Source organism: Centruroides vittatus, unplaced genomic scaffold, assembly GCF_030686945.1.
Source record: "Centruroides vittatus isolate TY-2023 unplaced genomic scaffold, ASM3068694v2 contig_459, whole genome shotgun sequence".
In the NCBI taxonomy this organism is placed as follows: domain Eukaryota; kingdom Metazoa; phylum Arthropoda; class Arachnida; order Scorpiones; family Buthidae; genus Centruroides; species Centruroides vittatus.
In genome coordinates this window covers 2423585-2435026 of record NW_027122255.1, presented here as the reverse complement: position 1 = coordinate 2435026, position 11442 = coordinate 2423585, and the positions used below count along the sequence as shown (strand labels likewise).

Genomic DNA, 11442 nt, shown 5'->3' with positions numbered 1-11442 from the left:
ATGTACTTACCTTTAAAAATTAAGAAATCGCACTTAAGTAAATTTTATGAACTTCCACTTGTTATCACTACCGACGTAATAGCAAGAATAATGCTTTTCTTTTCTTTTCTTTCGAAGACACAATGTAGTGACGTAAACTTAAACACTGGGCGAATTTTTCATCCTTTTTATTCGCCCAGTGTTTAAGTTTACGTCACTACATTGTGTCTTCGAAAGAAAAGAAAAGAAAAGAAAATACAAAACACGGTTTCCTCAGGATAGAAGAATAATGCTATTGTGTAATGAAACCGTTCTTTTATAATTAGAGGTAAGTATAAGCGAGTCTATGCATGTTCAAACACAAGCTGAAGCAGCGCTCTGCTTGCGTGCTAATGCGATTCTGTTCAGAGAAAGTATATGTATGTTCAAACAAGTTCAAGCATCGTCCTTTACAAATTCTGCGTTAATTTTTCAATAATAGTGTAAATATTTTTAGCTTTTAGACATAAACAATATAAATACGATACGCACTGTAAATTTTTAGAGAACGAAAAAAATCGATACGTGAAATTTTCTATTAATTGAGTATTTAACACACCAATATTTTTCTCACACTTACAGTCAAAATGGCGCCACGGACAAATGTCCGGGTTGCCCGCCCCTAGAGCGGGCCCTGGTTTTGTATATGGTACAGGCAGACAAAGGGGCAAATATCATGTATTGCTGCTCATGCCTGGATCAGCAACCTCAGAAATTTTTTCAGGGGAGGTCTGTACTCGATATATTGAATGCATCCTTCCTTACCCCAGCCCGTCTCATAATGGGCCTGGATAAAAGATCTTGGCACCAACATTACAGCCTTTTGTATTGAAATACAAACTAGAATAAATCTCTTTGCAGCTTCCTATCCATGAACATTAAATTATGTACAACAGAAATTAATACGATTTTCATCAGAATATAAGAAGTAAAACACGGACTATTTGACGAGCGGAATAAAGGTGTAAAGCTGAATGGTAGTCACTACCATTCAGCTTTACACCGTCTTGCGTTACGATGAAATGTGCCGGTATTCTTGAGCCCATGCGATTGCTAGAGAGCTCTTTCTTTTTCTTTTTTTGTGTCAATAAATCGATTTCCCTTATTCGTTTCAATTATTATATATATATATTTTTTTAATAACAAACTGCAACAAATATATTTATAATAAAATTGTTCCAACTTGAATTTTATAACGGAATCTATCTCAATAGAAACTGCGTACAAGGTTGTGGTTCTTGTATATTCTATTCGTTTACGTATTGAAATTACTTAAAAATCTATAATAAAATTTATGTTTTTATAAATGTGCTCAAACAGTGTTTAAATTATTTTACAACCCCATTAATATACCATATCAAGAGGGTTTTTTTACATGAAAACGGATTAATCATTTTTACATTACTTATGGGAAAGGTTGATTTCGTAATACGTCCTATTCGGGGGGTGGTCCGTTCGGATATGTCGGGCCCCGTCCCTCACCACCCGGTCGCCCCATTGTGGGCCTAGCCGAACCCATAATGGGCCTACTAAAAAAGGCCCTCTTAGTGCCCACAGGGCGGAAAGAGTTACAAAAAAAAAAAGAGGTGTTTGGATAAATTGCTTGTACTTCCACTAGACTTAATTGTTTTAACGTCTATCTAACACCTTTGAGTGAAAACGTTTGAATTGAAATAACGCGACTTTCGGTTTGCATCGGAAGTTCGTATATATTTAATCGGGGCCTTCCGACCCTATAGTTTCCACATCTGCTCACGACTTATCTATCTAGCGCTGCTGTTCCGGATTACAAAGGAAGACAGCCGGACAGACGGCGGCGACAGTGGAAATTCATAGGTGTACAGTACAATTTTTTCAAATGCAGCCCGTTTCAGATGGAAATTCGAATAAAACTTTTAAAATTTGAGAAGCAGTTTTGTAAATAAATGGTTTAGACTTGTGAAACACCAGGAATAAGCGCGAAAAATTGTTTGGCTTTTATTAAATTCATTAACAATTCCGCGCGCCAACAATAGACTTATTATTGCCAGTTGCTTACAATCTGTAATGCAACAGGCATCCGAGCTCCTTTGCTCAGCCGGGGGGTTCCCCGGGACAACTGCCTGCTTGTTGGGCCGATCCGGCGCCCTGCGCTGATCTTGCAGTTGGTCGATTACATCCGGATTAAGATACGGATTCCGGTTCCGCCCTGCAGGCCCCTTTTTGTAGCTGGGCCGCTCTCCAGTCTTATTTCGTTCTTAAGCTGCCCTACGGGCCCCCTGTGGGATTTTCGCTTTATCGGCGGCCCTGGGGCCCACGTCCCGTTGGAAGAACCCCCTTGGATCACCAAAAAACCAAAAATAGAAATAATATAAATATGAACGCTGCACCGGACCTTGCTCCAGTCCGTTTCACGCGCGTCCATTCATTTATTCTTACACACACACACAATCGCACGCTTCCTGCACTTCCCAATCAATTTTTCTGCTTTACAACTATGTAATCCCTTTCCAACCCCCGTGAAATCCCCATTTTTATTGTAAAATTCGTCATTTAGCCTTCAACAATGCAAACGACAATGTATTTCGTAACAACGATAACAATTGCTTAACGACAATAAAAGATAACCGTATTAAATTTTCCATTCGACATAAATGTGTGTATTTTTTCATTTTACGTGGCCAAATTATGCAAAAATGATTATCGTCCACTTAATTCTCTCGAACCTTACTCTATTCGTCACATCTAAGTACTGAAATCTTATATAAATTCCTTTATATAGCAGTGTAGCCCCGAAATTCGTATATACATTTTTCGCATAACACACAAGGCATTTCTAATTCAATTATCATTTACACCGAAATATTACAAGACTGCATTTTCTTTAATGGTAGCATTTTAATGAAAAATGTCTTGTAATATTTCGGTGGAAATATGGAAAGTCTATAAAGCTATTTGAAAAGCAAAATGCCTGGTTAATTCTTTAGTTGCTTCGCTTCTCAAACAGTTTTAGGATATTTTAAACTTTCCTATGGTTTATAAAAGTTTTCGTTATGTTAATATAACTTATATATTGATTTTTCTATCCCCTGTTTCTTTTAGACTGTGTTTCGGCAATTGCGATTCTACTAACCGCGCATTTTAGTTGTATTCTGAATAGGCAATCTCTCTCTCTCTCTCTCTCTCTCTCCCACGTTAGCTAGGTATGGATTATATAGTGCGATGGTAAAGGGTCTTCGCCCCTAAGTGGCTGGGCTGATTTGCCGACGTCATGATTTACTTTGTATCTTTGGACGCGTCAAGTCATTATTTCGTTCCTGGAAGCGCCTGTCGTTTCCAAGTCCAGTGCGGACGGATTTTAAATCGCACTGTGTTATCAGAGTGTCTACTAAATCTTCGAACCGTAAGATTTGTGTCGATTTTTGTTTATTTCTTTATAGGCAGATAATGGTTTTGAGTAAAGCCCCTTAAGGAAAAAATTGCGGAAAACGTATTTAGAGAAATTTTCCCTTTCCGTACCACAAAACCAGTGCAGAAAATCGTGTCTAACTTTCCTTTTACGCAATAGGGAAAAGGACTTTCTTGCACCGATAGCAATCAAGTATAGATTTACGTCATCACCACTGCATAATAAAGAGTTTCGAAAGAATATAGTATTTGAAGTAAAAGAGCAATCGGAATTTTATGCAATCGTCTATAGAAGAGATTCCATCCATCGACACGCAGACATGCCAACTAAATGCTACAATAACGTTTTCCCCCATCTCGGCCGTGACGTCATTACAATAATATCCGATTGCGTAAATTCTTTTCCGGATCTGACGAGGACACGATGTATATTTCGCACAGAACCACTATAGAATTACTTTTCTGTATTCTTTTTCCGCATTACTTTTTCTTGCGCAAGAGCGGTCTTAAGAAGAAACGCATGGAAATTATTCTAATCGTAAACACCAGAAATCAGCGACAAGTCGCCAAAGATTTGACAGGCTGCATTTAGACTTGGCCCGCGGCAATTTGGAGAAGAATTTCCTGCGGAAAACGGAAATTTGAATACGAAAGAAAAACTATTTTATATTGATTTTATTTTAGATACATTTCAAATATTCAAGTCTCAAAATATATTATTTATTACAAAAAATATTACGCGTTTCTTCGAATTTAAATTTCGGCAGTTGGTCGACAGGAAGGAGTTGAAAATGTTTCTCTAAGCCTACAACACAATAATACAATTGTTCTTCTGGCGGATAAAGCAGAATAACTTAGTTCAGTTGCTAACGAATGGGAAAGAATGACGATTTTATAGAACTAGAAGAGTGTTCCACAACTGAAATTCTATCAAAGAGTAGAACGCATATATTAGAAATTACATTCAAAACTCATAAACCCGAAGGGCGGTGGGAGGAAATGTAGACCATAACAGTAAAAGTGCTCAGCAAGTAAACCACTATAATACAACACCTTAATTTTGCTGAGAATTAGATATTTTAATCACAAACGCTTTCAACCTGATTAACAGGCCATCTTCAGGTCTAAAAAACGATAATGGAACAGAAACGTTCCATGTATAGAATATAAATATTTAAATCAAAATTTTTAGAACAAAAATTTAAAAAATATACAATAGAGACGGAATAAAATATAAAATTAAAATATACAAGAGAATAAATAAAAATAAACTAAAAAATATAATATACATAATAAATCTTCCCATAACTGATTCTAGCATGAGTTTTCAGTGAATTTTTTAATCATGTATTTCCACGCCGACGACAGGCTCTCAGCATCTCTCGCATTCAAACACCCTTCCCGTAGCCTACTCTTATATATTTCAATCTTCTCCGCTGTCATTGATAAAGTGGGGGAAGATACTGGTTTTATAATCGTTGCCTCGTCCCATTTTACTATCGAACCTTGGACTTGCGACATTTGTGACAAAACCGTGGTATTGGATCCTTTTTTTACGTTATACCGATGTTCTTTTAGCCTTACCCCTAAGCTCCTGTTGGTGACGCCGATGTAGTCTTTCTTAACATCTAGTTGGATGTTTTCATAAGGAACTTTATAGACCCCTGGTTTCTCTTCTGTCTTTATTCTATCCTTATCATTTCTCAATATCTTATATAAATTTGGGGCTCTTTTTAAAATCATTCTTGCTTGTTTCTTATTAGCCACTTCTTTCATAATACTGTTCAAATTACCGTTATACGTAAACTTCAAGCGTCTATTGTGATCCGTATTTAATCCTTGTTTCTCATTGTTCTTTTCATATTTTTTGAGTAACCCTACTATGGTGCTTTTCTTGTAGCCTAGGGCCTGAGCTACTTGCAATATTCTTTCAATTTCTTTATTTCTGTCACCGATTCTATCACAATACAAATAGGCTCTTCTTATCAAAGTTTGAAACGCAGCCATTTTATATCGATATGGATCCATGGACTGTGCTGGTATATATAGCGGGGTGTGAGTAGGTTTAACATATACGCTTGTGGACAAATGATCTCCCATGAACTTTATATTAATGTCTAAGAAGTGCACACTCACGGAACTTTTTTGCTCTAACTTTAATCTAAGACCATCTTTGTTATTATTGATTTTATTCAAAAATTCATGTATCCTGCCACTGTTTCTCCATAATATAAAAACGTCATCCACATATCTGATGAAATGTATGATATCTTCCTTAAAATTTTGTAGAGCTTCTCTTTCCAACCTTCTAACTACCAACTCGCAAAGAATTCCAGAGAGGGGACTTCCCATCGGAACCCCTCTTTTCTGCCTGTAAATTCGACCACAAAATGTAAAACAAGATTGATAACATACCAGGCTAGCGAGTTCTTCTAGGTCTTGGGTGTAACTAAGCAACTGAGGGTTGTTGTTGTACATGAAATCCAATAATGCCTTCACACATGACTCAATCCTTACTGAAGGATACATACTTTCATAATCTAAAATGGTCGCAATTTCGTCCTCCATTAACGAAATATTTTGCATTTCTTTCACTACGACAAGAGGATCTTTTGCCACCAGTCTATCATCTTCTATCTGTGAGGATAAATATTCATGTAGCCTTTTCTCTAAGATAAAGGTGGGCGCCCTACATTTCTCTACTACTGGTCTTAATTCATTTCCAGTTTTGTGCGTCTTAGCAAACGCAAACAATCTTGGAGCTCCTGAATTTGGGTTGCGACATTTCTTTAGAAAAGGCAAAACGGCCGCGAGACTTGAGCGTTCCATCTTTTTGACCCTTCTGTCCAGAGATCCAATCATTTTGTCGTCAACCACTTCACATTCAGTCTTCCTGATGTAAGTATGTAATTCCCTGCTATATGTATGCCTCTTCATGACAACCAAATGTTTAGTTTTGTCCGCTTTGGTCAACACTAGATCATTCGTTCTTAACCACTCCTTCGTAAGCCATATGTCTCTCTTGCTAATATTAGTTGCTTTTTTCTTTGGGCGGTTACTGATGACAGTCTTCCATCTAAAGAATTCTTTATCTAAAGGATCCATGCCAACAATCCCTCTCTCCATCTCCTGTATGGAGGTTTCCCAACTATTCCCCACATCTGGGACAAAGTTAGGTCCTTTTTCAAGCACTTCTTTGATTTTCTTTGGTATTTCTATCCGATCCCATACTTGGAATGTATTAGGGTTCCCTTTATTCAATCTTTTTACTTGTTTACCAATAATCCATTTCAATTTTTTCACATAATGTTTAGTGGAATTCTTCCTGACTGCTTCCGCCAAATCCACAACCCTATTGTTGATATGAGTTAGTTTATTCGGATCATCTTTGTACACGGTATCTTCTAAACGAACTAATACATTAAGTATGGGACCGGATAGAAATACCAAAGAAAATCAAAGAAGTGCTTGAAAAAGGACCTAACTTTGTCCCAGATGTGGGGAATAGTTGGGAAACCTCCATACAGGAGATGGAGAGAGGGATTGTTGGCATGGATCCTTTAGATAAAGAATTCTTTAGATGGAAGACTGTCATCAGTAACCGCCCAAAGAAAAAAGCAACTAATATTAGCAAGAGAGACATATGGCTTACGAAGGAGTGGTTAAGAACGAATGATCTAGTGTTGACCAAAGCGGACAAAACTAAACATTTGGTTGTCATGAAGAGGCATACATATAGCAGGGAATTACATACTTACATCAGGAAGACTGAATGTGAAGTGGTTGACGACAAAATGATTGGATCTCTGGACAGAAGGGTCAAAAAGATGGAACGCTCAAGTCTCGCGGCCGTTTTGCCTTTTCTAAAGAAATGTCGCAACCCAAATTCAGGAGCTCCAAGATTGTTTGCGTTTGCTAAGACGCACAAAACTGGAAATGAATTAAGACCAGTAGTAGAGAAATGTAGGGCGCCCACCTTTATCTTAGAGAAAAGGCTACATGAATATTTATCCTCACAGATAGAAGATGATAGACTGGTGGCAAAAGATCCTCTTGTCGTAGTGAAAGAAATGCAAAATATTTCGTTAATGGAGGACGAAATTGCGACCATTTTAGATTATGAAAGTATGTATCCTTCAGTAAGGATTGAGTCATGTGTGAAGGCATTATTGGATTTCATGTACAACAACAACCCTCAGTTGCTTAGTTACACCCAAGACCTAGAAGAACTCGCTAGCCTGGTATGTTATCAATCTTGTTTTACATTTTGTGGTCGAATTTACAGGCAGAAAAGAGGGGTTCCGATGGGAAGTCCCCTCTCTGGAATTCTTTGCGAGTTGGTGGTTAGAAGGTTGGAAAGAGAAGCTCTACAAAATTTTAAGGAAGATATCATACATTTCATCAGATATGTGGATGACGTTTTTATATTATGGAGAAACAGTGGCAGGATACATGAATTTTTGAATAAAATCAATAATAACAAAGATGGTCTTAGATTAAAGTTAGAGCAAAAAAGTTCCGTGAGTGTGCACTTCTTAGACATTAATATAAAGTTCATGGGAGATCATTTGTCCACAAGCGTATATGTTAAACCTACTCACACCCCGCTATATATACCAGCACAGTCCATGGATCCATATCGATATAAAATGGCTGCGTTTCAAACTTTGATAAGAAGAGCCTATTTGTATTGTGATAGAATCGGTGACAGAAATAAAGAAATTGAAAGAATATTGCAAGTAGCTCAGGCCCTAGGCTACAAGAAAAGCACCATAGTAGGGTTACTCAAAAAATATGAAAAGAACAATGAGAAACAAGGATTAAATACGGATCACAATAGACGCTTGAAGTTTACGTATAACGGTAATTTGAACAGTATTATGAAAGAAGTGGCTAATAAGAAACAAGCAAGAATGATTTTAAAAAGAGCCCCAAATTTATATAAGATATTGAGAAATGATAAGGATAGAATAAAGACAGAAGAGAAACCAGGGGTCTATAAAGTTCCTTATGAAAACATCCAACTAGATGTTAAGAAAGACTACATCGGCGTCACCAACAGGAGCTTAGGGGTAAGGCTAAAAGAACATCGGTATAACGTAAAAAAAGGATCCAATACCACGGTTTTGTCACAAATGTCGCAAGTCCAAGGTTCGATAGTAAAATGGGACGAGGCAACGATTATAAAACCAGTATCTTCCCCCACTTTATCAATGACAGCGGAGAAGATTGAAATATATAAGAGTAGGCTACGGGAAGGGTGTTTGAATGCGAGAGATGCTGAGAGCCTGTCGTCGGCGTGGAAATACATGATTAAAAAATTCACTGAAAACTCATGCTAGAATCAGTTATGGGAAGATTTATTATGTATATTATATTTTTTAGTTTATTTTTATTTATTCTCTTGTATATTTTAATTTTATATTTTATTCCGTCTCTATTGTATATTTTTTAAATTTTTGTTCTAAAAATTTTGATTTAAATATTTATATTCTATACATGGAACGTTTCTGTTCCATTATCGTTTTTTAGACCTGAAGATGGCCTGTTAATCAGGTTGAAAGCGTTTGTGATTAAAATATCTAATTCTCAGCAAAATTAAGGTGTTGTATTATAGTGAAATGTAGACCGTTAGTACATTTTCGCAATTCTACTTAGAAGATTATCTTGTAAAGAAATTACACGGTGGCCCGTACTCGGATTACAGAGAAACACGGGCAGATGAGTTAATTAATTAACGGAATATTAAGTGCGGAAGAGAACACCGGTGATCCGTTGGAGTTTAAATTCAAAAATACCGAATCGCAATGCAGTAAAAATAATATTAAAATTTTATTTCTACAACACCATGTATATCTACAGAAATTTGTAGAACATGTAGCGATTAAAAATAATTATATCTTAACTAATTTGAATAGCAGAATGTTAATAGATGACGTCATATATAAAAATAAAAGAACAATGTTACGCGATCGCGACAGGCCCAAAATATCGGTGTAAACTCTGTGGCGGATTGTACTTTTGTTAAGTTATTTTCGTATTTTACATCTTTGTTTAAAAAGCAAAATTATTAACTGTATGCTAGAAAACAATTTTATTGTTTATAGACTGAAGAGAGATGGGCGAAAACTGTAAACTGCAATTTTTAATTGTATTTTAAATTAATTTACGGTAAAATATGTGCTCTCCGCCTGAAATTACCAGTGGCTTATCCGTGTACATCATACTTTTCCTTTAAAGCGCACTTTACATTTAGCCGTTTTGCTATCAACTCGGAGAAAATACTGTAATATGTCCGTAGCTTACTTTTTTTCGATATATTCTTGATATTTATGAATTCGTCACGATGATAAACACGCGCACACGCACACGCACACGCACACGCACACGCACACACCGACAAAGTTTGTTTCGCTTTCTGTCTGTAGTGCTTGACTAAACTTTAAGTTTCAGATTAGACTGCAAAATTTGGTTTCGGTATGACTTTACCTGTCTGTGAAAAATGTTACAATACCGAATCCGATTCCCGAAGAAGAGTATCGAATAAAAAAGTACTCAGTATCGAAGGAAAATATCGATACGGTATCGGCACTATCGGCACGTTCTTAGCAGTGACTGGACGGCGCTAGCAGAAAAAGGGTCATGTATGTGATGAGTTCGTTCGAAATGAAAGATGACTCATTATTCTGTTATAAAATAAAAGCAAATTGAAGTTTTGCTGTATGAAACTTTCTGGATTTTTTCCAAATATATTTATTTTACGGTTGGTTGAATCGGCGAATACGAAAGGCTGATTGTATATTTACTGTGTAAATATTTCATATGGAAATGAATTGAAAATAGAAACTATTCTAATTTGATAATAGTTGTATTAATTTGTTTTGTTTTAAATTGCTCTTGCATGAATTCTATGGGACAATAATTTGAAAGAACGATAATACAGAACTTAACAAAATAGAAAATTCAAATGTTAATTATATCAATGATTCACGAGAAATTATAGATATGCAATCTTATATATTAATTAATTTTTAATTGAAATATTTTTGAATTTTAATTAAAATTTATACCTTTAATTACGTGATATAAAAATGGTATAAAATAAAAGAATACATAAATTTAGAACAAATTTCCCTAATTATGTCTTTTTATTATTATTATTATTTTGTAGAGGAAATATTTGATCATAAAATATAAAATACCCAGGTTTTTTATTTAAAAGAAAAAGAAATTGCATCACGAAAAACGACTTCGTCGATGACCACTTAATAACCAATAAAATCTCTGTATGTTTATTACGTCACGTTATGACATCATTGTAGTTGTTATCACGTGGTTATGTGTGTGTATGGTAGTTGTGCCTGTGTTTTGAACACTCGAAGTTGTCAATTTCTTTTTTCGTAGTTTAAATTTAAATTTATTGCATCTAATACTGTTTTTAACGTAAAACGGATGAAAATGTATTGATAAATTAGGAAAAACAAATGAATTTTTTAAAAATTAACTTTCAAATTCAAAGAAATTATCATTTTGGATTAACAACATTTTCCTTGTAAAAAAATTATAAAAATAAATTCGTAATAATTACGAATTTATATTTTTTATAGTAAAGAATGAATTCGTTTATTAATTTTCCAAAAGAATTATTTGTTTTAAACTATTTATTAATTTTATATTTTACCACCATAAGTACATCGTTATGTATGGAATTTCAATCGCCTCTTTTAAATAATTTCAACTCGTCTTCTCAAGCAGATAATGCTTCACGTAAATTAAATTCAAGTTTTCCTATAATTAATACCGTGTACTTAGTTATGACAGTTAATTCATCTTTATCAAAAATGAATAATTCACATATATCTGAAGGACCTACTTCAAGTGATGGTGGTATTTCCACAAATTTTGGTAAGTTAAATATTAAAACTTTATTTATAAGCAACTTAAATAATTTATAATATTCTTTGAACTGTTTAAATAATGGATAATATAAAAATAAACAAGAGTTACTTTCTAATTTGAATAAATAAAAATACTAAT

At 35.1% G+C, this 11442-nt stretch overlaps 1 protein-coding gene across 3 annotated transcripts in view; it reads left to right on the top strand.

Annotated features, from left to right (window-relative positions):
- The first annotated feature begins 11009 nt into the window (after positions 1-11009).
- Positions 11010-11442, top strand: part of LOC136977458 (uncharacterized) — a 42515-nt gene continuing 42082 nt past the window's right edge. For all 3 annotated transcript variants that reach the window (XM_067272952.1, XM_067272951.1, XM_067272950.1), the window contains exon 1: positions 11010-11310. In XM_067272952.1, the coding sequence (XP_067129053.1) occupies positions 11019-11310 (292 nt within the window). In that variant the 5' untranslated portion in view covers positions 11010-11018. The remainder of the gene's footprint in view (positions 11311-11442) is intronic.